This window comes from Cucurbita pepo, chromosome LG12 (genome assembly GCF_002806865.2).
Source record: "Cucurbita pepo subsp. pepo cultivar mu-cu-16 chromosome LG12, ASM280686v2, whole genome shotgun sequence".
NCBI classification, from domain to species: domain Eukaryota; kingdom Viridiplantae; phylum Streptophyta; class Magnoliopsida; order Cucurbitales; family Cucurbitaceae; genus Cucurbita; species Cucurbita pepo.
Genome location: NC_036649.1, coordinates 7,176,952 through 7,201,882, shown reverse-complemented (window position 1 = coordinate 7,201,882; position 24,931 = coordinate 7,176,952). Strand labels below are relative to the sequence as shown.

General features: G+C 36.1%; 7 protein-coding genes across 8 annotated transcripts in view; 2 read left to right on the top strand and 5 right to left on the bottom strand.

The window, feature by feature from the left end:
• Window positions 1-772: 772 nt before the first annotated feature.
• LOC111807433 (citrate synthase, mitochondrial) lies at window positions 773-6,960 on the bottom strand. Its single transcript, XM_023693166.1, has 20 exons — window positions 6,807-6,960; window positions 6,496-6,565; window positions 6,331-6,393; window positions 5,898-5,939; window positions 5,509-5,574; window positions 5,258-5,323; window positions 4,985-5,098; window positions 4,762-4,825; window positions 4,393-4,475; window positions 4,030-4,079; window positions 3,887-3,964; window positions 3,557-3,685; window positions 3,386-3,428; window positions 3,103-3,189; window positions 2,513-2,614; window positions 1,933-2,040; window positions 1,763-1,813; window positions 1,376-1,449; window positions 1,246-1,297; window positions 773-1,159 (listed from the first exon to the last, which is right to left on the bottom strand). The coding sequence occupies exons 2-20, from the start codon at window positions 6,544-6,546 to the stop codon at window positions 1,067-1,069; spliced, it is 1,416 nt and encodes a 471-aa protein (XP_023548934.1). The 5' UTR covers window positions 6,547-6,565; window positions 6,807-6,960; the 3' UTR covers window positions 773-1,066.
• A 680-nt stretch (window positions 6,961-7,640) lies between these two features.
• LOC111807383 (GTP 3',8-cyclase, mitochondrial) lies at window positions 7,641-11,602 on the top strand. Of its 2 annotated transcripts, XM_023693094.1 has the most exons (7): window positions 7,642-8,098; window positions 8,478-9,092; window positions 9,311-9,478; window positions 9,574-9,765; window positions 10,844-10,912; window positions 11,059-11,152; window positions 11,274-11,602. In XM_023693094.1, the coding sequence occupies exons 1-6, from the start codon at window positions 8,012-8,014 to the stop codon at window positions 11,140-11,142; spliced, it is 1,215 nt and encodes a 404-aa protein (XP_023548862.1). In that variant the 5' UTR covers window positions 7,642-8,011; the 3' UTR covers window positions 11,143-11,152; window positions 11,274-11,602. The 2 variants fall into 2 exon arrangements, 1 of the variants encoding a protein (XP_023548862.1); XR_002816940.1 differs by having other exon boundaries at window positions 7,641-8,098; window positions 10,844-11,152.
• Window positions 11,603-11,940: 338 nt separating this feature from the next.
• On the bottom strand, window positions 11,941-12,598 carry LOC111807384. The gene has a single exon (XM_023693095.1). It carries the CDS (start codon window positions 12,360-12,362, stop codon window positions 12,099-12,101), a length of 264 nt encoding a protein of 87 aa, XP_023548863.1. The 5' UTR covers window positions 12,363-12,598; the 3' UTR covers window positions 11,941-12,098.
• Window positions 12,599-14,321: 1,723 nt separating this feature from the next.
• On the bottom strand, window positions 14,322-17,171 carry LOC111807535 (E3 ubiquitin-protein ligase RING1-like). Its single transcript, XM_023693292.1, has 2 exons — window positions 15,965-17,171; window positions 14,322-14,658 (listed from the first exon to the last, which is right to left on the bottom strand). Exon 1 carries the CDS (start codon window positions 16,981-16,983, stop codon window positions 16,009-16,011), a length of 975 nt encoding a protein of 324 aa, XP_023549060.1. The 5' UTR covers window positions 16,984-17,171; the 3' UTR covers window positions 14,322-14,658; window positions 15,965-16,008.
• A 1,008-nt stretch (window positions 17,172-18,179) lies between these two features.
• LOC111807266 lies at window positions 18,180-18,938 on the bottom strand. The gene has a single exon (XM_023692910.1). The coding sequence runs from the start codon at window positions 18,788-18,790 to the stop codon at window positions 18,407-18,409; it is 384 nt and encodes a 127-aa protein (XP_023548678.1). The 5' UTR covers window positions 18,791-18,938; the 3' UTR covers window positions 18,180-18,406.
• A 2,190-nt stretch (window positions 18,939-21,128) lies between these two features.
• LOC111807744 lies at window positions 21,129-21,539 on the bottom strand. The gene has a single exon (XM_023693615.1). It carries the CDS (start codon window positions 21,537-21,539, stop codon window positions 21,129-21,131), a length of 411 nt encoding a protein of 136 aa, XP_023549383.1.
• A 2,213-nt stretch (window positions 21,540-23,752) lies between these two features.
• The window catches only part of LOC111807111, a 7,335-nt gene continuing 6,156 nt past the window's right edge, over window positions 23,753-24,931 (top strand). Inside the window, exons 1-2 of the mRNA XM_023692686.1 lie at window positions 23,753-24,571; window positions 24,679-24,770. Of these exons, the coding sequence (XP_023548454.1) occupies window positions 23,786-24,571; window positions 24,679-24,770 (878 nt within the window). The 5' untranslated portion in view covers window positions 23,753-23,785. The remainder of the gene's footprint in view (window positions 24,572-24,678; window positions 24,771-24,931) is intronic.

Here is a 24,931-nt window from a genome sequence, read left to right as displayed (position 1 = left end):
AGCGACCTTATCAAACTATTTATCGGGACATTTACAAGGAAACTTTATGGTCCTATACGATTTCTCGAGACATTTACAAGGAAACTTTATGGTCCTACACAATTTCTCGAGAATTTTCAAGAAAACTTTATAGTCCTATACTAATCCACTTAAATGAACTTTTAAAATTGGCGAGAAGTCTAATAGGTCTCTAAACATTTAAATTTGTATCTATTTAGTCTTTGAACTTTAAAAATTACCTGTTTTATCCAACAGGTCCTTAAATGTTCACTTAAAATTTTCATTTTGTGTTAAACCTTCACACATACAATATTTTCTAAAATTCATGAGCATATTAGATACAAATTGAAATTTCATGATTCAATTTGATATTTAAAAATATCAGGTAATTCTTAAAATTGTCGAATATGTTAAGAACCTATTAGATATAAAATTGAAAGTTGTGGACTTATTAGACATTTTTTAGCTTATGGACCTTTTAAACATAAGATTCGATGTTTGATGACTCATTAGACACTTTTTAAAGTTCATAAACCTCTTAACAACAAAATTAAAGGTTCAAGAACTAAACTTGTAATTTAATCGATAATATATCATACTATTTCTCATTCGGTGTACAGCCATATTAGTTCTAGAAAATGTTCCAGAGTTAAAAAAAATACAGAGATGCAGTAATCACACATGTTAGAATATAATTTATAATTTACTCTTTTTATAAAACGTTGTTAATCTTTCATGCAAAGTTATAGACTTTGATACTGAAAAATGCATGTATACTTCAAAGTAATCAAACCCTTTTATTTATGGCTCCCACCATTTCCTCTCCTGAATATTGTACTTCTAATGACTACTTAATGAGGCCGAACGAATAAAAATTTGCCAGAAAACCCAGCAAGTTTAAAACACAAGTGATTCTAAAATCTACTAATCCCCGAAAGTAGTTCCAGATGATCCTGCATCTGTGTGGTTAACCATGCTTGAGTAATTATTACAAATGAGAAGAGATCTCTCACCCTGGATCAATTTGTGAAGGCTGAATGAACGTTTTTTAGTCAGCCATTTTAAATCAAGCTGCTTTTTTGCAGTAGTCCTCGAGCCATTTCAACGTCACGCTCTTCGGCCTCTCGAGTGGCAATCCCAGAGCTCGGTCCCATATTAACTGAACCCACAAAATAGAATACAGTAAATATCAAAGAGTTGGGTAAAATCAAGAAGAATTGAAAATGAATGTTGAAGTAAACAAACCTGAGAGCAAATTCCAAGACTCCTTGAAACGCCAAAGAGAACAGTGAAGTACCTGCGCATAGTTAAGAAGGAAAGTTTTTAGTTATCGATTAGTTAAAACTTGAATGCGTACTATTGAACCACAATCTACCTTGCTTCAGTCAAACCAAAGTAGTTCAACAGCACTCCACTATGAGCATCAACGTTTGGCCATGGGTTTTTAACCTGCAAACGAGGAAAATGTCACAAGAAGAGACAACAATGTAAGATTCTTGGGTGCTCACCACGAGTATCAACAATTCAGAGGATAGTTTTTGCAGTCTCACTCCCCTCCCCCCTCAAAGTCAAACTAACCTATCCTGCACCTCATAACATGGCAATGTAAATGCAGGTTTTCGTGTCTTTTTTTTTTTTTGTAATGTTAATATGCCCATAACATAAAAAATGAGTTCATATATGCTAGTAGAAATTATTAGTACGGAATATGAGGAGGCATGCACAACTGAGCTAGTAAGACAGAGAGAGGCTTATCATTTGCCTTGCCAAGTTCTGTCAGGATGGGTGGCACAACTTCGTAGAGCTTGGATACCTGCAAATGCCCGTGCTAGGTTATCGAGTGAAGGATTTACAGATTAATTAAATAAAAAGAGATCTATACAGGTTAAAATATATGTTAATTTAAGTCTTCAATCAGGGATAGGTGATAACCAGCTGAAAAAGAGGATCGTCAGGCAAATGCTTCAAGGCGAACTCTCTCTGACAAGTATATCTTGGATCTGTTTTACGCAGAACTCCATGACCAAATCCTGGAACAACCTACAATTTCAAAAGAACGATAAGGAATTGATGAAAGTTCCTTGAACGAATATGCAACCTTAAATTTGAAAAGGAATTGCGTAAAAAAGACATCTCCTCTTCCTATAGTAGACAAGAACCAAAGTGTTTATGAAAATGAGAAAAAATGTCTCCCAGATAAACAAACCACTATGACGGAAATGCTTGAAGGAAAATTTTCTCCAACAGTGGCAAACTAAGAAGGGAGGATTAATGCATTTTCCAACTTCAAAAAAAAAAAAAAAAAAAAAAAAAAAAAAAAAAAAAAAAAANATTCCTATAATAAAGACCTGAAGAGAGACAAACAGTTGTTATTATACAACAGAAGTACAGTTACCAAATTAGACAAATGATACCATCTTTTTATAAGCGAAGCTGAAGGTAAATTAAGTATGAGCTCCATGCCTGACCTTTTTAGCCAGAGTGAAAATAAAGAATGAATTTAAGTTGATACCTTGCCACTGTTTAGTGTTTTCCAAACATAGTCTTTCAACTGCTCCTTAGTTATGTTCTCTCCACATTCATCCACAACAGATTTGATCCAAAGCAAAACTTCCTGCAAGCAGTGTAAATTGAGCAACAAAATTGGCAACCTTTACATGTTGATTAAGATGCATAGGGAAAAACATTTGCTATGCATTCATGCCATAAAGCCGATTAATATTAGTTAAGGTTAACACTAAAAAATTACTTGATTTCAAATCTACGGATAAAAACAGAAGAAATAAGTTCCATCGCTCAAAAGATACGTAGCAGAAGCAAAAAAAAATTGTGAAGAATGTTCATAAGGTACAATCAGACTATCAAATATGCTTATGAAGAATAAACCCAAAGAATCTTCTCAATACCTGTTGCTTATCTACTGATATTTTTTCCCCCAAGATAAATTGAAGGTAGTAAATGGCTCGAGGGGGGAAAAGTAGTAAGAATTAAGTCCGTCACTATAATGAGAGTGTTACAGATAATAATTATATACTCTACTAAAGTTCAGTACAAAATGGAGGGGAAGAAAGAGTAGCTATTAGAAAACAATCTACCCCGCACCTGATTTGCCAAACCATGTAATGGCCCAGCCAGACCATTTAGAGCAGCAGCAAATGAAAGATAAGGATCTGAAAGTGCACTAGCAACCTGCATAAAAGTTTTAAATACCTCAGAATGACATGGGCATGAATGTTGATGTGCAGAAACATTAAACTGGCTACCGCTTGAAAAGGCCATGTTTCAATAATTATGCAACAGAAGTGTAGATTATATAAGATGCAATAAAATACAAAAGAGAAAAAAAAACACGATTCAATAAAACTTGAGAAACGAGATAACTTACAAGGTGGCCAGTGTGAGCACTAACATTCCCACCTTCATGATCACTGCAGGTCATTTTTACATATATTAGATCTTATTTGATTATTCTTCTCTCTTCCTTACTATTTTACGATATGATATGTTGAAATTTAAATGGTCTAAATCATATGGAGTGGAATAACATATCCAGTACCTATGAATAGTAACATAGAGCCTCATGAGTTCTTGCATTTGGGGACTGTCAAATCCTAACATATGTGAAAAATTCCCACCATAATCCAGAGAGTCATCTTTTGGAATTATGTGGCCATCCTTGTATATCCTTCATAAATGTTTAGAAAGAAATCCAAATTAATCCAACAAGGTAACAAGGAGGAGAAAGTGCGAGAAGGTGCCAGAACATTTTTAAATATGCAAGGGTTATCCTGATGACGCTGATTGAAAAGGAGATATTTCCACATGGGAATAGAATTAGTTGAAATACAATAGACAAGCATATCAATATAGAAAGTAATCTACCAACCTGCGGTAGACATAAGAAGCTACCAAAGGTACTCGAGCAATCAAATTCAGAGAATCTTCATATGTTGGTTCCCAGTACCTAAAAATGAATAGTTTTCAGTACTAGAGTAATAGGACGCGTGAATCTTGAATGCATGAACTTACTTTGATTTATGAATTCCTTTCTCATAGGCCTTCTGGAATTCACTCTGAACCTGAAATGAAGTACATGTAGACACCTTAAAGGACATCTAAAAACAATACGCCTAGATAATTACATAACTACTAGAATGGAAATAGTTACGTTTCCAACAAACTAAAACTCAGCAGTGCAGGGTTGATAAAATTGAAGCAAAGCATAAAACAATGGGTTTTGATCAAAATAAACAAATTTAAAAAATTTAAGAGATATAATATAAAATCAAAATGATCCTATTATCTCATGCAGAACACTTTCTCGTAAAGTTGAGCAAGAAAACCAAAATCACTTCATCTACGATGTGATAAATAGAGAACTTCATGACTAACCTGAAGACCCATGACACCTGTTGCAAACTGAGTCATCGGATGAGATGTAACAGGAAGAGCATCAATGGCTTTGTATACATAATCTGCAACCAGGAATGATAAAAACCCACCATTTAGGAAAATGTCTTCGTTGGAGGGGAACAGACAGCCACTGGATGTCCTAAATTAACCATATATGCTTGTCCAACTAACATGATGGATCTCATATACAACTTACAAGGTTCCAGGTGGAAAATGAAACACTGGCAATATCTTAATATACTTGTGTAGTAAAAAATGCTGATAAACAAAACAATTACACAATCTGATTTTTATTATCTTGTCAACACCATCAAGTTCTGAACAATTTAATACAGAAGCAAGATGAACCTGGAACAATGGCTCGACTTTGTAACTCCTTGGATAATGCATCTACTTGCTCTTTGTTTGGCACCTGATATATGAAAGAATAAATGATGAAATATTTGTCAGTATAAGCAAAATCTCGCTTACAAGAAGTACTTTATTCTATCAGCTACATGTCTTTACAACACTGATATAAATTCCTATGAGTCAAATGTATACAACAACACAAGCTTTTTGAGCAACTCACCTTTCCTGTGAGAAGAAGCCACAGAAGGCCCTCAGGTAATGGTTCTCCATCAGGCTTCGCAGCTGGTAGCAATTTTTGACATTCAGGAATTGACAAACCCCTAAAGCGAATACCCTATAAAAATAATACTTCAAATCCATTACTTTATCAATACCAGAATTCATCCAATTCAAATAGACCAGAGATGACCATTTATATCGAGCACAGAAACATTACGAACAAACATTCAAGACCAAATCACCTCACTAGGTATTAACCAAAAGGATTGCATACCTCATCGGGATCAAGTAAAGATGTTTCCCACAGTAGCCCCGTCATTCCTCTCATTCCACCAAGTACCTTCACAATGTTAGAAACAAGGCATTTAATTAAAAGATTTGAAGAAAATGCTTGCAGAAATGTTAGTTAGTTTAAGAACTCCCGGGAAGAAAATGTTAGTTAGTTGCATGGATCATGAGATAATAAACTTTGCCACTGATACTGGAGAGCAGCAAAATAGAGACTAGTTATGTAAATATACTTGCCATATCAACAGTGATGTTGCCCAGTTGAACCTTTCCATGTTCTGCTTTGAATTTCTTCAGGCGATCCTATAATTATTAAACATATTAAGACTATATATAAATGAACAATAATATTTCCTGGAAAGTTTGATCAGGCTTGGCATTAAATGCATTGAATCAATTAGTCACACTGTTCTATACTTACGGTAACTTTCGACCAAACTAGAGATAAGGAAAAAAACATCAGTAATGCTTTGATGAATTTTTGTTAAAACAAGCATTCTATTTCAGTGAATTCGTCATAAATCAACTGAGACTTCAACGTAAAACTTCAAAGAATAAGAATTGAAGCACTTGGCTTTCACATTTATCTTAGGGGTGCATAAATGATACTGTTAGGATAAACAAACCTGCTGCTCTGGAATCAATTCCCTCAAATGAGATTGTAGGTCCTGCATGACAGATATAACTTCATAAGCGAAATCACTCATTGGATTGAAATAATTATTCAATTTGCCAGTTAACTAACTACACCGTGCATCAGGATATCTCCAAACAGTTAACTAGTAATTGAAGTAGTCAGAGTAACAAATATTGTATTTGATTTGTTGGATGCAGGCAACCCGATTGCATTGCAACAGAAAATATGTCATCAACAATTGAAAACATGCACGGAGACTTAATGGCTACACTTTCCGGAAATCTGGGAATTGCAGCCGTTACAGTCTGATTTAAGCAATTCATAACTGTAAGATCTATCTTAAAGTTAAGTCTCAAGACTTAAAACGTGGCCTAACCAATAAAGGTTCACGGGAATTTATTAACGTGAGTATAGAGTATTACAAGATCGGATGAGCTCTGCATTTGAAGCCATCTAACGGAGTTGCTCAGATTAGACTGCTGTCCCTGAAACATCCCAGATATTTACAGATTGTTTGTTAAAGGCTTTACCAACAAAATAACTAACAATTACCAAAAACAGGGAAGAACTCAAAACAATACACTCACAACACGCGACCGTAGCTTGGAAAGAGCCGTCAAACTCCTGAAGAACGCCATGACTCTCAAACTTCCCTACCTGCATAATGCATATAACAAAACTTGCTAAATACAAAGATCACAGACCTTGATAAAACAGCAATAACAAGCAAAATACTGTATATACACAGTCATAAACGATAAAACAGGAAAATCAGAACGGAAATCCAGCAAGATACGAATATAGAAGATGAACGACCAGCCTTGCACTTTTTATCATCTAAAAGGGAAAGCAAAGGAAGAAATCAAACAGGAATCAACTGCAGGGAAATGGAACGTACAGGAAAGTCAGAGCAACGAGAGAAAGCTGCGACGCTGCACGCAGATCGATCTGTATCAATGATGATTCCGAAACTGAAAACTGAGGAGCCTTCGCGATTCTTTATTCCCAGAGGAAATCAAATGAGAAATAAAGAAATGAAAATTCTTTGATTGCTTTTAACTTGTACGTTCGCGTGCAGTGGTTGAAGATACCGTGAAAGCATACCGAAAATACCCTCGACATCTGGCGGCGAAATGAGAATGATTACAAAAGTCCGTTAAATATAGGGGCAAAACCGTTAATTGAGCTAAATATGAGGGGTATAGTAGGAATGTAAAATAAAAAAGCGCTATATTCAACGCGCGGCCGCGAGTTGGCGGCGACTCTTTGGAGATCTCAAATTTGGTATTAACTCTTGATGTCTGACCAAAACACCCTCTCATTTTCCGGCCTCTCTAATATTTTCTCAATTTAATTTATAATTTTTTAATATTATAAATTTAGTTTTCTTTTTAACTTAAATATTTTTTAAAATATATAAATTTTATAAAATTTAAAGTATAAAACAATGTCAAACCTTAATAAGTCATATTTTAAAAAATATATATATATATAATTTATACATCAAACACGCTAACAAAAACTTGTTGGTAAATTAATAAATAAATAATTCGCTTGTGTTTTAATTCATGAATATTTGACTTAATAAAAATAAAATATTTAGTAATAATTAAATTTATAAAATTAATGAACAATAAAGTTGTTAGAATTAATTAAAAAAAAAACTAAATATTATTTATTTATATAAATTCGAATAACGACAAAACAACGCAAAAAAACGTACAGATTGAGAATTCGCACCGATTGAGAATTGGCAGAGATGTAAAAAAGAAAAGGTGAGGAAAGAGAGATAATTGATGTATGTGTGAAGCCGACTGCAAGTCAAAACCACCAAACTTCATATTCTCCGGATTGGATAATCCAAGCAGCAAAAAAATCTGACCCTTCACTTCGCCGAAAGGCCGAAAGAATCGAGCAGGAATGAGCGGTTGATCAGGTCGGATTCCGTCTTCCTTCTCAGGCTCTGTTTGCGGAGCTTCCGGATTCAATTGAATCATCATCGTCTTCTTCAACCTCGTTAATCGGAAGAATAGTGTTATCGGTTTCATTTTTCCTGCTTTATTGGCTATTCTATTCGTTTTCATTTCAAACGAAGTTGTTGTGATGATGGCTTTGGCGACGAAGATGAGAAGAAATGCATGCATCGTCACCAATTGTCTTGTGGCGTCTGGAAAATTAAATTTCCTATCGGTTTGTGCTTTCCGTTTCCATTAATTCGCTGCCTCGTGTTTTTGTGTCTGATAAATTAGTTTTTGGATACTGAAATTTTGATGATAATCGTGATTCCGTTTCCATTAATTTGCCTCGATTATTCCGCCTCTCTCGTGACGTCTCTTTTAGTTTCGGTTCTTTGTTTTCCCCTCTTTTTAAATATTTTTGTAGTGGATTGTATTTCGGGAATAACGACAAATAATTACTGATGAAATTTAGAGGTTTAAAATTTTATGAGCATTGCATATGCAACAGTAGAAATCTCGTTGAGATCTTCTCATTATCTTTGATTGTTTCTTCTCATTTGAATTTTGAGTACTGCTATATGGAGTTCTTATATATCTCTTATTTAAAATAGGTGGGCTCTGAAAACGCATCTTACTCCATGATCAGAAAAGTTAATGGTTTTACAACATTCGGGGAACAACTGGATGCTTCGAGGATGTATGCTACGTCTTGTGCTAAGTTGTCGGATGAAATCCAGAAAGAAACCTCCAACTCTAATATGTTGGTTGATTCATTTGGGAGGATGCACACTTACTTGAGGATATCATTGACAGAACGCTGCAACTTGAGATGTCAGTACTGTATGCCTGCGGAAGGTGTAGACCTGACTTCCAGCTCCAAACTTCTTACTCGAAACGAAATTATTCGATTGGCTAATCTTTTTGTAAGCTCTGGTGTCAATAAAATTCGCTTGACTGGTGGGGAGCCTACCATTAGGAAAGATATTGAGGATATATGTTTAGAGCTGTCTAATTTAAAAGGTTTGAAGACACTGGCTATGACCACGAATGGAATTGTGCTTGCCAGAAAACTCCCGAAGCTGAAAGAATGTGGGCTTACTGCTATTAATATTAGTTTGGATACTTTGGTTCCAGCAAAGTTTGAATTCATGACCCGACGCAAGGGGCATGAAAAGGTCATGGAATCTATCAATGCTGCGATAGACCTTGGTTACAATCCTGTTAAAGTATGTATTATACCTTGGTAGAAGAAAACTATCCCTTTTGGACTGTTGTTATTTTTCTCATTTTCCTATTTCTCTATCAACTCTTCGTTGTCTTTGGCAGTCTTTGGCAATTCATTTTCTGGTTGATTCTTGGTATACAGACATAGAATGTTATTATTCATTTATCATACCTGGCACATATTCTTACAAGGATTTTTCTTTTACTCTATTATTCTCAGGTGAATTGTGTTATAATGCGTGGTTTCAATGATGATGAGATTTGCAATTTTGTTGAGCTGACTCGTAATAAACCAATTAATATTCGGTTCATTGAGTTTATGCCCTTTGATGGAAATGTTTGGAATGTAAAGAAATTGGTACCCTACTCAGAAATTTTGCAAACAGTGGTAAGGTAGAATCCTTACAGGCAATCAATCTAAAAGATTTTAGATTTTCGCTAGTGGTCTTTCTATATGCTAATTCCTTATATATTGCTGAACAGGATAAACACTTTACAGGCCTGACACGACTTGGGGATCATCCCACAGAGACAGCGAAGAACTTCAGAATAGATGGGCACCTGGGTACAGTTTCTTTTATCACGTCGATGACTGAGCATTTTTGTGCTGGTTGCAATAGATTGCGACTTTTAGCAGATGGAAACTTTAAAGTCTGCTTATTTGGTCCGTCAGAGGTAAATCTTCTTCTAGTCTATTGTTGCATTCATCTTAGAATGAGAGTATGGAAACAGATTTTGTTGGAGTGTAAATCCAGTGAAACCTCCTTGGGAAACTTTTTTAATTCGTTGATATTTCAAGGTCATAGATTTTAAATTTCTTTTCAAAAGATGCTTTTGATTGGTTTATTATTGACTAACATCTGGGTCCTAGGCCTTATAATGTTCATGACAATGGAGTAGATGTAGAACATTAATTGGATATGTGGTGAGCCTATGTGGCACTAGGTGTTAACGAAGACTTCATTTAGTCTTTAAGTGATTCTCAGTGGTACCTGGTCTTTCTTGTCGGCCTCTTGAAGTAAGGGTCATACGGGTATACTCATGTATTCTAAATCTTGATCCTTAGTTATATTTAGATGGACTTATTTTGTCTTGTAATAGCCAGTATTTTTCGAGAGGACGTCCTTCTTGACTGGGGGGAATGTAATATTGTCAGATGTAGGGAGTGCATAATATTAGACACACTTGTGGTTAAGCACCTTAAATTTTTAGTAGATATGCCTCCAAGGTGATGTGGTAGTTCTGCTCTATAACCTGGTCATTAATGAAGGGCTGAGAGATTTTTATGTACATGGATAAGAATAATCCCCATAGGTGACGTAGTTTTTGTTGACCGAGTTAAGTTTCATATTTATATGTTGTTATAGTAGCCAAATGGCTAAAGGTCTTCAGTTGTATGCCTGCAACCATAGCCTTCGCCCCCTCCCTCCATATGTTCAGCTAACCTCGTTTTCAACAATGTGTTGTGCACAGTTGAGTTTAATGGCCTTTACTTTTAGATTTATTTCTTACTTAAATTGTGCCATTTGCTGCTTGACCTTCATTTGCGTAGTTTTTCGCATGGATCAAGCTATTATGTGATTGACTGATAGGCATAGATTCCTTGTAGAAGACCCCATCATGTACTTTGTGCGATTTATTGATTCTTGAAGTCAAGTAACTAGGGATTATTAGTTCATCGTTTTACTGGTTCTCAGTGGAAGCATAAAAATTCTAATCCTCCCATTAATTTATTAGGGGTTATTAATTTCAGGTTAGCTTGAGAGACCCACTTCGTCATGGTGCTGATGATAATGGGCTTAGGGAAATAATTGGTGCAGCGGTACTTAACTTTATTTTCTCAAGATGCCTTAAACTTCTTATTCCTAACAGTTATTTGATTCGAAGCATCAACTTATATACATATTTCCATATTTCGGAATACGCGTTTATTTGGGTACTGCACGTAATTTTACTCCTGTACCTCAGGTAAGAAGAAAGAAATCTTCACATGCTGGAATGTTTGACATTGCAAAGACTGCAAATAGACCTATGATACACATTGGTGGATAATCTAAACTTGGTAATTCCTTTGCCAATGCATCTCTCCCTTTCCAAACATGCCCTAAAGATAAACGCACATCTCTTGCAAACCTAAACTGTTCAATCTTCTTTGTTAAGGATTCTAGATGTGTCTGTTTCAGGTCCCATTTCTGTCCAACTAGCTTGACTAGAGTAGAGCCCTGTTGGTATACATGGATACCGTCGAGATCAAAGTCAAAACTGTAGTGCTAATATGAAGAAGCCTGGTAAGTGAAAAACCATAAAAAGGCATACACTACACTAGTTAGTATTGTAAAAGATATGTCTGGCTGATTCATGTGCAACTTTGGTTGGTAACATTATGATGCCAGTTGTAATTTAAATGCTAATATAGAGTGGTTAGTGTTGTTTATTTTGCATCTTAACTTTAGAAGACGTCGCTCATCAAATCAAATAGAAAACCATGCATTTGGGTAACCTCCCGTTTATACATCAGAATAGTTCATCCTTTTGTGCGTCCTATAAAATTCAATATGTTTGCATATATTGTTTTTTATTGGTTAAATGGCTCGGGTCTACTGCATTTAATCGTTGAATTTTAATCATACAAGTAGGTGATTTGAGTTGTCTCTTTACTTCTATATGCATAATTGTTTGATGGTTGAAAGTCTTGGACCAATTTAGAATGACTTTTTAAGAGCTTTAACGTATGCGTATTATATATGTATACGTGTGTTACTGTTGTCGTCGTTTTATTTTATTTTTTTACTTTGAAATACCTTTTAAGCTCTTAGAAGACATTCCTTCAAATTAGTTTCATTTGAGGATGGTTGAATTTGTGGTAAATTCGAAATTATCAAACATGGTTAGGAACTTCTAACATTTAACACTTTAAAAATGGAACAATTATGCATAAATATTCACAAAATTTAAAGAATGGAACACCAAATGATAAATAATAGAAGAAACCCGTCGGCCAGCTTCATTTAAGAACTGCCTTCATCAAACATGGTTCCACATTCCCCACGACTTTCGTCTGGGTCGCCGGTGCCGGAGGGGAAATCGGAGAGAGCTGCCATAATCCGACGAATAGTCAGAGATCGGACCTGTCTGAAACTAAGAGACCTCTTCGTGTTCTTAGAGAAGACATGGGAAGATTTAGAGAGAATTAGATAAACCAGAATCTGCACAAGGAGGAACACGGCTGCAGTCTCAGCCATTCCTTCCAAATGCCTAATCTCCATCATCATCAGAAATCGAAGGCGAAAGCAATGGAGTGAACTGGAATGACATGGGAAGAAGAAGAAGAAGAAGGCGTATATAAACTAATTCGGTGAATTAGGAATTGGAAAAGCGTGGAGGTTTTGTTTATTTAAGAACTTCAAACTTACTTTGACTTGCTGCTTAAGCTAGAGCGTAGGATAGGCGGTGGAGCCGTGGAAGTTTCGACCTCCTTGTAGCTCTCTGTACCTTTTTTGTGTCCATATTGAAGTCTCAACCAATTTCCTCCAATTTTGCTTGAAATGATTTTGAAACTTCTTTAATAATTCAAAACTAGGATGCCATTTCATAGGGAAAGTCTAATCTAATAATCCAATTAGCCTTTTTCACCACTCTCGAGGTGAACACGACTCCCTTTCTCGAGTCTTAACCTCCCAAGACCACGTCCTCAATGCTCGAGGTCAAGTTCTTGTTGACATTAGTATTATTGGGTTCTATAGAAGATAGGACAAACAATTTTCAACTCATCTTTCTTTCGACTCTAATTCTTTCTCTTGATGCCACTGGTGCAAGAGACGAACTCCTCGAGTTACCTTAAAAGGGTAAAAATGGGGTTTTGATCTATTAAACGAGTTCTCTGAGATAAGGTTGGAAAGTAGGAGTCCCCTGTTGATAGTATTCCATCACAAAATTAAGAGTATTCAATTGTTTTCAAATTTAAGATTTTGACAAGTATTTAAGTAGTAATAAACATTCTGAGTGAGTGGGTAGACACAAAATTAGAATCAAAAGCTAAAAAATCAATTTTTTAAAACTTGAAAGTGAAAGCTTGAAAACAAAGCTTGTAATTTAATGGGTAAGTTTGAAGCAATATTGTGGGGTGGTAAAAGAATTTGTGGCACAGCGATTATGATCTTACAGGCACTTTTAGTAATATATTAGCTATAAGAAAAGACTTTCCTGGTTTAAAAGTTTCAGCAGTTCATCTCTCTCTCTGCTATCTTTTTCTGAAAGATTCCGATTTAAAAGGTAAAAGAGAGATAGATTTAAGAGCAAAGAGTGAAAAGGAAGGAGGGAGGAGGAAGAGGACGATGAAAGTGACTGTGAATAGACGTACCAAAGTCAGGATTTGGTTGCTTCCTTCCCAATGCAATGTCTATGTGGAACGGCGTCACCCCTTTTACTCTCTCTTTCCCCCCCACCCCACATCGCATATTCCTTCGCACATTACACAAATGGTGGGCGGGTCCAAGTTGAAGCCTGTCCCTCAACAGTTGACGCTTCCAAGCAAACTGGAATTTTGTTTTTCTCTACCAACTAAATATTCCTCATGGAATATTAATATTCACCCTCGATTCAGGTAGAAACCTTCCCCACCATGGCTCGACCTCTCGGGAATTCGGTCACATTTTATTCATTCACATGGGTGAAAACTTGCCATTTGTATGGCGACACCGGATTTTCTCGCTAAGTCATGTTGCTTGACGAGACCCAAGAGGCAAACCATTTTGATTTGGAGGGAAACCCAATTACTACCAGTTGGGGTAGGCAAAAACATTGACCCGTGAACTTGCCCAAAAAGTGAGACGAACACCTATGCACCTACTGTCGAAATACTACTTTCCAAGCCGAATCATACTAAATATCTACGAAATACGACAGATTCGAAAGCGGCTAAATCAGTCATAACGTAGATTAAAAGCTATCTTATGAATAGAAGAAAAGAAAAAAAAAAAAAAACGACAAAATCCGAGGGAAATGAAGCAAAGAGTGACTACCTAACTAAAATTACAATATGAGTTGCCTTGACAATCAAATACAATATGATCAAGACGTTATTTAACGAGTATATAATTAAAGTACAAGCAAATGACCCGATCACTCATGAATATAAGGAAAAAATCATTGTACTTTGAGACTCGTTCTATTTTAGTCATCATACTTTCCAACAAGTAATAATTAGCGTACGTCAATCTTATTTCTATCCATGAAGATGAAGACTAATTTTAAGATTTATTACACGAACAAGCTCGAAAGGATCAAAATAGTATTCAAAGTGGTGAGCTTTATAAGAGAGATGGATATAGATGTATATTCATTGACTCAAACCATGACTGAAACAGAGAATGGGGAAACATTGGCAGCTGATAACACTGTAAATAAGGTTCAAGTCTTATTATGCAGAGACATTGTTACCAAAGATGAACAAGAAGAAGAAGAAGAAGAAGCAGAGTCCTTCTCTGTAGCAATTTACACTTCCAATCAATCACCTACTTGTGGTACCTCTCTAAGATTCCTCTAACAAACCATATCCTATTACATTACCTGCAGTCATAAATAAATGACACTACAAATAAGTAAACAGAACACAAACAATGCGGTTTTTTAGAACTTAAGGACAGAACAGATCCTGTTCTTCGAGTAAGCTTGTCATATTTGAGGTTGTTTTTCAGACAGTAGAACCAGAAATCTTACTCTAGCAGTTCATAGGAGCTCAGTAGTTGCATAAAAACGACACGAAAGACGTTATGCAATGCAAGAAAGAGATTCCGGTTATAGTCTGGTAAAGAACGACGAACGTTTTCGTTTTGAAAAGGAATAACAGGTATTTGATCTTTTAGACATGATTTGGAGATGTGCTAAGCCAATACACAATTACTTCAATGCTAAGTTTTGTATATTAAGGTTATCCAGAAGGACTATATAGTTAAGATAAGCCAGAAATATGCTATGATAGTACACATAATCCTATGATAGTACACATAATCCTATGATCATCAAATATAAAGAAGGCATGCCAGAAATATTCTACAAAGTTAAAGCACACCGATCTTACAACTCAAGCCCACCGCTAGCATATATTGTCCTTTTTGAGCTTTCCCTTTCAGGCTTCTCCTCAAGGTTTTGAAAACACGTATGCTAGGGAGAGGTTTCCACATTCTTATAAACAATGCTTCGTTCTCCTCCCCAACCGATACGGGATCTTACAATCCACCCCCTTTCGAGGTCCAGCGTCCTCGCTGACAATTGTTTTCCTCTCCCATTGATGCGGGATCTCACAGCATATTTCCTCCTTGATTTCTGGATTGAAAAGATGTTTTATTATCTCGAGCATCTAAGATTTGTTCATCCAGCTCAAAAAATCTAGTCTTAAGTGCTCAAAACCCCTTTTTCTAGCATTAAAACCCCATTTTTAGGCACTTGGAAAGTCACTCTAGATGGAAATGTTCATCACGGGCTTTGTTAAATGGTTTCAAATTTGCATCTTTTTGCATCATCGCCGCCTATCAGCCAAAGAGCCATCATTAGGAACTAAGAGCTGAAAGCTTGGATCAAGCTTCAATCCTTATCTATGACCAAGATGCTCTAAATGGATGTTTCAAGTAACAAGCCCAACAACAGATATCATAAATCCTGAAAAGGATATCAAACCTACCAGTCAATAAGTTCTAAAGCTCTAAAAACTCAACTCAATCACAAGCCACTCTATCTGTTCTTAATTTAAATCAAATATAAGCTCTGTTCATTCCAAATTCAGTTTAGAAATCCCCCACATCAACATGAACTACAAGAACATGAAGAACAAATAAAGAACAAATAAAGAACAGCAGTAAAAAGGAAGAACACAAACCTCAAATTTGCAGAAACAAAACTCGAAGGAGAAACTCCAATATCCTAAGCTAAGGTGCCAGCATCCTCATTTATTGGTCCATCCATTACCACAAACCCATTTTCATCACCACTGCTATTGACAATTACAATCCCATCATCAGTAGCCACACTAGAAACAGTCTCAACACTGTCAGTCTGTTCCCCATTTCCCATCACAGCAACCCCCAACTGAGTGGGAGATTGAGACGAATCCACTTGAACTCCTTCACTAAAAATAGAACTATGCCTTCTAGCCATATGTTCAAGAGTAGTCCTCAACCCATAACTATCTTCTTGAGGCATCAGGTCCCTAGCCCTCAATAAGGCCATAGTTGCTCCTCTACATCTCACATGATCCGAAGGTTCATCAGAAGGAAGCTTATAGCGGCAAAGAGGGCACGAATCATGATTAGAAAGCCATGGAAGAATGCAATCAGGATGATAGAGATGAGAACAGGGGAGCTGTTTGGCTTCCACCTCAAGAAGGAACTTATCCTTGCAAATAGCACAAATTAGAATTGGGTCTTCCTCGAGCATGGCGGAGGAGACTTTAATCGTGGGAATCGCCATGACAGAGGCTTTGATCGGAGTAAATGGGTTGAAGGGTACAGATGGTGCGAAATCGGAGTCGGATGAATCAGCGAGCTGCTGGAAAAGGCGGAGGAATTGGGGGCTGCTGAGGAGGTAATTGTCATCGGAGGTGGTCGGAAGAGGGTCGACGATGACGAAGGATGACGGATCGGAATCTGGAGGGGAAGAAGAGGAAATGGGGTGGTCGGAAATTGAAGAAGAAGAAGTGGGTATGGTGAAATCCATGTGTTCAAGGAAGTCAGTGAGGCAGTGAGGGCAAAGGAGAGAGGAAGAAGAAGAAGAAGAAGAAGACGAAGAAGACGAAGAAGACGAAGAAGGAGATACCAAAGTGACGCTCATATCGCACTCGTGGCACCAGTAGGTGTGCCGTTCGGCGGCGGCGGCGGTGGCAGCGGAGGCGGAGGACATGGTTTTTACCACACCTGAAGTGACGTACCGCTGAATTTTGGCGTTCCAATCGATCCCGCCCCTAAAAATTGGGTAAAGATAAGAGAGATTTTGGAAATTTGGGTGCGATTTTGAAATTGGGTTTTAGCGCAGTGGTTGTGGTTAGTGGCAGGGCCGCCCCTGTGGGTCCGTCCGCCATTCCCCTTCACTTTATTTGGTAGATTGTAGCTTTCCTCAAATTTTGTTCTCCCCGCCATCGTTCGAATCTCGCTACCCACCATTCTCATTTTCTTTTTCTCCCATCTTTATCCAACACCCCCAATGACATGTACGGACAACATCAACTATAATAAATTAAAATTGAAATAAATATATATATATTTTTTCATGGGATATTTGGATAATTAGGATTCAAACCATTAACCCTCCCAACATGCTTTAATTACCGTTCAACCACTGTAATTACTGTTTTCAATGGCTTCAACTTCATAAATGAATTTTCACCCACATCTTCACATTTGGAGCTTCCTCTAATTGCTCCAATTCCAATTAATTTCTTTTACCAATTACATCTAATCTTAACTTGTTCGGGATTAGAAAAAATATTACTTTTACCGATACTTGAGAGTAGTCAAAAGAATCGAAGCTACTACATGTACCAATAAGGTGCATCTTCCTTCTCGATGAGACGATCATAAAATCTTCAAAGTTAAGCATGCTTAGCTTGGAGTATTCTGAAAATTTTCCGTGCGAACAAGGAAAAAAAATACTAAAAGAGCTCGTGTTAGTCTGTGGGAATAGCCTTCACTCTCATTACTGTAGGTATCTTTTCATTTATTGTTATTTCCGTTTATTATTTTTTCCATATCCTTGTAATTTATTTGATTATAAATAAGATAACTTTCACATCATTTAGGTGTGATAGATTATGCAAACATTCTTATAGGTAACGTGATTATGTCTCAGAGAATATTAGCTCTATCAGGTACCAAATTCGAATTATAAATCTTGATTTGAATCTTGGATATGAAGCGTTATACCATGTGTTGATTTATTGATTTATGTAGTTAACGTTGCACGACTCAATTGGGTATAATGGTATAAATTTGATTCAAAGATGTGTGATTAATCAATGACGAGACGTCTAATTTAAGCTATTAAGATTACTAATCCAATAGATTAAGCAAGTATTAGGGTTTAATAGGGCACTTTGTGGAAAAATAAAAGAAAGAACTTTATTTTAAGCATTGATCTATGCATATGATTATATCTAAATCAGAAAGAAAAATAATAATTACATTAACAATCAACATAAACAAATATTATGCCGACAAGATCCGACACATCCCTACCTAAACTCTTGTTCTTCGAAAAACAGAATCCCAAGAGAATATTCTTCAACGACAACTAGACGATAGATTGGACTTTCCGATATACAATCCAATCACCGGCTCAACAGAGGAAACCACCGTTCTTGGAAGTAAGATTGGTAAGAGATCATGAAAAGAAGAATAACCAACATAAACCCGACTCCCCACGGCGTCCCTCCAGCGCGGTGGAGCGAGTCCTTTTCTGGTAGGGGGACGAGAGGCGGTAGGCGGCCGTTTTCACCATTGGAGAGCCAGTGGACAAGGAGGAGGAGGAGAAGTGGTGAGACGATGAGAAGAAGCTTGAGCTGATCGAAAACGCCTTCGACAGCTGACTCGTAAGTCGAGTGCCAAGAGAAGGCCAAGAACATGAAGAGGATGAGAAAGAAGAAGCAAAGATGAAGGGGAAAAGTGGGTTGAGAGTCGGAATTTGAGGCGGATGAGTCTCCATTGACAGCCATGGCTGACGACTTCGAGAGCTTACAAAAGATTTAGGAAGAAATTGTGTTTGTTTTGGTAGGTGTGGTGTGGAAATTTATGTGGCTACGAGGCTTTATAATACTCGGGAGAACTTGGGATTCCTTACTTTTATCTCTCCATGTAGCCACTCATGCTTGTTCGAGCGACATCGTTACGAATCTCGAGCTATCTATGTGACGAATTATTGAAATATTTTTATCAAACTTTTTAAATATAAAAATCCAAATTAAGAATAAGAAAAAAAAAACAATAAATAATGCATTTTAGACATTAAAATTGGAAAAATTAAACGAGATAATTCCAAAGGATGTGGTGGCTTTGTATGGTCCAGATTCGAGTCAGAAACTAGTTGCCAATAGAAACCCGCCACGTACGACCGACCATGAAGCGACCTAGGCAATCCCGTTTTTACATGTCATTAAAAAAGTAATTATTAAAAAGCAAAAAGTCAGAGCAAAATTGAAAGGCAAAAGAGGAGATGGCAGGTGGAAAACACGATGGCCACGTCATTTTATCACTTACTTTTTTGGGGAAAAAACATTTTAAATTATGTGATTGGAGTAACCCAGTAGAACATTGACACGTGTCTTTTGGAAAAAAAAATTAATGGTGTTAATTAAATTGTGACCCATGACAAAGCTTAGTGTGTAGAATATTCTTTTTAATAATAATAGTAATTTAATTACAAAAGTAATTAGGTAACTTTAATTTCATCCATAAAAAATTAACTCTTTTTTCCTTACTGTTTTTGTATGGGTTTAAAGCCAACTTTTAAATATTTTATTTTTGTTTTTCATTTAATTTAATTCTACTTCAAAATAATATTTATTATCATGTATAATAAAAATGTAAATTTATTATAAAAAAAATGTCGACGCCTAAGCTTTAATCAATGTTCCTTTATTTCGTTTTCCTTTCTCTTCTCTTCGGTCTCATTCAGTCTCGACTGGACATTTCACCTTTATTTCCACGCTTTTATTTATTTATTTATTTATATATATATATTTTTTAATGTTGTTTAGACAAAGAAGACAAGAACACAACAATCGCTGACCAATTGGAGTCATGTGTTGTGTTCGGATTCCTTCATAAAGTTGCTTCACTTCTAACACCAAAATATAAATAAATAATAAAAAAGAAATCCTTAATGCATAAGAATATGAGGTTTCTTACAATAATAATAATAATAATAATAATAATAATAATAATAATAATAATAATAATAATAATAAATAAATAAAGTTATTATTTTTTGACACTTTATAGATTATCTCTAAACTTTTAATGTTACTTTTAAAAATTTAAGAATATTTTTTAAACGTGGAATTAACGGTAAAAATATTTTTAATTTAAAAAAAAAAATTAAAGTATTTTTTAAAAAATAAAAGTATATTAATAAAACTTTTGATAACTCAATGTTTTTAAAACACTTTTGAAAGTTAAAAATAAGATTTTTGAACGTTGTCCATAAGTTTTAAAATGTATTTTTTTTTTTTTTTTAAAGTTTAAATGTATTTTTAGGTTTTTTTTTTTTTTTTTTTTTTTTAAGTTTTAAAATATTATTGAAAGATTTAAAAATTTAGAAATGTTTTTTTAGAGAAGAAAATATAGTATTTTATTAATTAAGCCTAAAATATAAAAATACTTCCTTTTGACCCAACCGTAAAAAATTCAAAATCGAAGTGGATTGGAGCGGGTCGAGAATTGTCTAATGGGCCATGCGGAGCGGATGCTATGAAATTGGGCTCTGTTACGACTACCAGATAACAATTGGGCTTTGTAGATAGATAGCCTTTTGGGCTTCTTGTAATGATAATATGGGCCTTTCTTTGTCGTTAATTGGCCCAAAATTGCATCCCAACCCATGCGCGCTCCCCCACCCCCCAACCTCATTAAGCACGGGCTCGGGACGTCGTAGCGTTGCCTCCCCAACCCATGCTCGCACGCCCCCGCAGCACGAACCTCACTTGCCTCTTTATGAATCGAGAAGAGATTACACGACAATACTACTATACTTTGCTCTAGCTGAAATTACTTAAAAAAAAATTGTGATTTTTTTAAAATGAAATTTTTTTATTTAATTTTAAATATTTAAATATTTTTATTTTTAAAATATACCGACAATTGACTCGTATAAATATTGGATTTGACCATGTATTTTAACATCTTTTTTATATATAAATAATTTAAACATAAATAAGTTAGGTTTAAAATCTATATGTGATATAAAAAGAGAACTCAAACAATAAACTTTATACAATACATATAAACTTACGTATATTATATAGTTTCATATACAATCATTAAGAAATAATGTCTTTAGGGGAAAGATTTTTTTCTAATTGCCATCTTCATCAGCTGGTGTCGATCACCACCACCTTTGATCAAATTTCTCAAAAATTTTCCGACCATTTTTTTCAGCTTCACTCCTTGTAGTCCATCTTCATGTTGTTTCTTCACAATTTGAAGAGCGTTGATCTCTTCCTCACTAAAGTGTTTCCCGAGCGAGTTCCTTTCTCCGTTCCTCTCGTCCGACCCTATTTCCGCTTTCCCTTCCCCATTGATGAGCTGTTTTAAGCTTTTATGGTCGTTGTTCTCGAACCCTTTTGTGCCAAACCTCTCGTATTGATCGTCATTGTTCGATGTTCCCGTTTGAATCTCATCTTGGATTTTGGCTGGCTTTCTTGTTCTCTTTGACATGGAGATATCATAATGGCGTTTATGAGACATGCTCTCACTCTCCCATATGCTTCACAAATGAAATATAAATATATATCAAAGGTTCAATGAGATTGCTTAGGAAACAATGAAGGTGGTGGTTTTTAAAGGCATTTCAAAAAGGTGTAGAGTCGTTTTTGTTTAGATTGTTTGTTGTTTACAAAGAAAAATGGTCACAAATCAGGTGCATTATGGGTTGGTGTAATTTTCATAAGTATTACCAAACATCTTTTCATTCAAATGAAGGAGTAATGATGTTGCCTTTTGCTTGGTTCAAGAGGGTTGTGCTTAATGTCTTCTTTAATTGGGTTTCTTAGATATCTTCTAGTGCTTTACTACCTTGTAGGTTACGAAGGGTAAAAGTTAATTCATAACCAAGATGGATTAAACATGAATTTTTACAAGTTTTGGTTTGTGTGTTCTTCAACGTTGAACGAACTAAGTTCATGACCTATACGATCACTTCGTGAGAAGGTATAGGAGGTCTTTTTAGCGAGAGTTTTTGAGGAGTAGGAGTATTTATATGACCAAATCATAAATGGGTTTGGGTTAAATTTTTGAAAAACTGAGAGTTCATGTCCGTTCATGGATTTGACATTTTTTTAGGGTCAACCCAACCAACTTAAAAACAGGGTTACAACCCAACCCTATCTAAGATTATTATGAAAATTAAGAATATTTGACGTTTGTAACCAATGTAAGTGATGGAGTGCATGAGCTTTACGAGAAATTATTAATGTCATGTTTATTGTGGATAAATACGATTTTTTTAAACTAATTAAAAATATAAGAACCGGACAATCCAATTCAACCCTATTTGAATTGGGTTGTGAATTATATTCGAGCTGATCCAAAAGATTTTCTCAACTCAACCGTATGCACGCCTATCGAGAGAAGGGGAGAGACTAGACAATGAGTAGAAGTCCAAGGTTGTCTACGGAGAACAGATCTAATTATCTCATTTGTGTTGAGGATCGAAATAAGGATGCGTCGGTAGGTATGAACATGAAGAAAAAAGTGATATTTTTCAAATGTTGTGAAAGGGGCCTGTACTTTTTTGAATTTTGCAAAAGGGGGCTCTAGATGTTATGTAATTATATATGAAGTCCTCCTTTGATGGTTTGGTGTGTGACAAGACATTGTAGTCAGAGTAGACTACAAGTAGTGTTCAATGTTTAAAATAAAATTTTAAAAACAAATATGATATTTACAAAGTTTTAAATACAAACTTTATACATTTTAATACAATTTTGTGTAGACTGTTACCCGCTGACGTGGAAATAAGTAAAATGCGTGAAATTTAAAAGATCCCCTAGACCCAGTAGGAGCGTATATTGTCCTCTTTGGGCTTTCCCTTTCGGGCTTCCCCTCAAGGCGTTAAAATGCGTATGCTAGGGGAAGGTTTATACACCCTTATAAATGGTGATTTGTTATCCTCTCCAATCAATGTGGGACATTACATATACTTGGTAAGTAGTTGGTAGTTCATAATTCATTATTAAGATTTATTAACCTTAGTTCGATCGTTTGATGTCTTATTCTCTTTTGAGGGTTCGTCTCAAATATAGACTCTCCCTAGGCTACACTCTATGTTTACTCATTCTATTTTCTTGGATCTGGGTCTTATCTAGACATCTTCCCTTAAAACATTCACAAGTTCTCCCGGTCTCCTGGTTGTTGGTTTCTACCGATCTCTTTTATCATCATCACAAACATTTCTGATGTGAAAATTAACACAAAAAAAAGATAATATTTATTGGTAATGAACTTGGCATGTTACACTAATCTCGGTATTAGAACCATAAAGTTCATGCATTCTAAGTTGACCAATTATCGAGAAAATAATTAAAAAAAAAAAAAACCCATAACCATAGGTGTTACCATAGATTCAACCAATTGGATTTTGTTATTAAAGAGCATTGGAAAATGGGTTTATATTTGAAAAATGAATTTATTATAAATTTATAAATAATAATAATAAATAAATAAATAAAAAGTGAAGCGATGGAGATACGTTTGTCTGTAGTGAAGGATGGGCATGAATCTCGGCAACCGGGCTCTGTTTCATCTCCTTTTCACTTTTCAAACTTCGTATATCTCTAGGTCAAGCCTCCTTCTCCTTCCGACACGTGTCCTATTCTTTTTTTTTTTTAATTAAATTAAAATTTTCACATTGGTTAAAATCAGGCCCTGTTCTTGAGCTTGCAAGAACCAAGAAATCCTCCTCCCATGTCGTCGTTGATATTAAATTGATAACAATGGCGTCTCTCACCCCCGGCGTTCTCTCAAAGCTCATCGAAAACGCCGGTAATAAAAACTCCAAAGTCACCGGCGAGCACCGGACGCCTCTTCTCCAAGTCCTCCAGATCCTCCCTTCTCTTCCCGGTGCCGGTGACGACGACCATCAAAACGATCCGTTTCGTACCAGAGGCTTCTTCTTGAAACTCTCCGATTCTCTCCATTCCGCTTACGCTTCCATTTCCGACGACGACTTGGATTTAATTTACAGCGATAAGATTCAATTGGGTCAATTCGTTCATGTCTCCCGGTTCGACCCGGGCCGGTCTGGTTCTCGCGTTCCGATTCTTCGTGGGTTGAAGCCGGTTTCTAGAAGAAGACCTTGCGTTGGAAATCCCGTTGATTTGGTCTCCAGCGACTTGCTCCCGATTTCACGCGCCGCTGTAGGCGCTAATGGTTTCTCGAAACGTACGGTTGAGCCGAGGAGGAGGTTGAGTTTGGACTCGGCGCGGCGGGGTTGGGACCGTGGGACTCCGCCGGCTTCTACAGCTGTAAAGGCCGCCGGTTCGCCACCGGGGAGGGGTTCATCCGAGAAAGGGTCGGCCAAGGCATTGAAGTTTTCGCCGCTAAAAACTAAAGATGAGGGCTCATTGGTACGGAAGCCGACGAGTGCAGTTATTAAACGCAAAGATGTGAAGTCAGCGGCTGTGAACCGCCCCATTCCGGTGGCGGTGGATTTGAAAAGGTGGTCGGAGAAGAGTATTGCGTGGAGGGCGCTGCCGTCGACGGTGGCCGTTGCTGGAAAGGTAATTTTTCATTGGCGGAACTCCGGCCTTAGTTCTTGAAATTTGGAAATGTCGTGTTTAAAAAATTATATTAAAAAGAAAATTAAACGGTGAGGGAATATTTGCAGAAAAGCGTTAGGAGTCGAAATCTTGCATTTATGACGGCCGTTGATGCGTTGGAAGAAGCATCAGCCATTGAAGCCGTCCTCCACTGCATGTGGTACGCTTATTATTATTATTCTTTTTTTTTTTTTGTCTATTTTTCATTTTATCCTTAAAATTTTCATTTTTTTAAATTTTTTTTTTTTTGTAGAGATTGAATTATAATTTTTTCATAGAATTTTTTTAAAAATATATCAATTTCAAAGAAATTTTTAATGA

Bases quoted from the DNA above. Each gene is read 5' to 3' on its own strand.
- LOC111807384 (XM_023693095.1), bottom strand. From the start codon at position 12,362: ATGATGATGGAGATTAGGCATTTGGAAGGAATGGCTGAGACTGCAGCC.
- LOC111807266 (XM_023692910.1), bottom strand. From the start codon at position 18,790: ATGGCTGTCAATGGAGACTCATCCGCCTCAAATTCCGACTCTCAACCC.
- LOC111807744 (XM_023693615.1), bottom strand. From the start codon at position 21,539: ATGTCTCATAAACGCCATTATGATATCTCCATGTCAAAGAGAACAAGA.
- LOC111807535 (XM_023693292.1), bottom strand. From the start codon at position 16,983: ATGTCCTCCGCCTCCGCTGCCACCGCCGCCGCCGCCGAACGGCACACC.
- LOC111807383 (XM_023693094.1), top strand. From the start codon at position 8,012: ATGATGGCTTTGGCGACGAAGATGAGAAGAAATGCATGCATCGTCACC. The intron at 9,766-10,843 runs GTAAATCTTCTT...TATTAATTTCAG, and splicing joins GCTTATTTGGTCCGTCAGAG to GTTAGCTTGAGAGACCCACT. The intron at 10,913-11,058 runs GTACTTAACTTT...CCTGTACCTCAG, and splicing joins GGGAAATAATTGGTGCAGCG to GTAAGAAGAAAGAAATCTTC.
- LOC111807433 (XM_023693166.1), bottom strand. From the start codon at position 6,546: ATGGCGTTCTTCAGGAGTTTGACGGCTCTTTCCAAGCTACGGTCGCGT. The intron at 4,476-4,761 runs GTTCATCTTGCT...TCCTGGTTGCAG, and splicing joins AAGTCGAGCCATTGTTCCAG to ATTATGTATACAAAGCCATT. The intron at 3,686-3,886 runs GTTGGTAGATTA...ACATTTATGAAG, and splicing joins GCTTCTTATGTCTACCGCAG to GATATACAAGGATGGCCACA.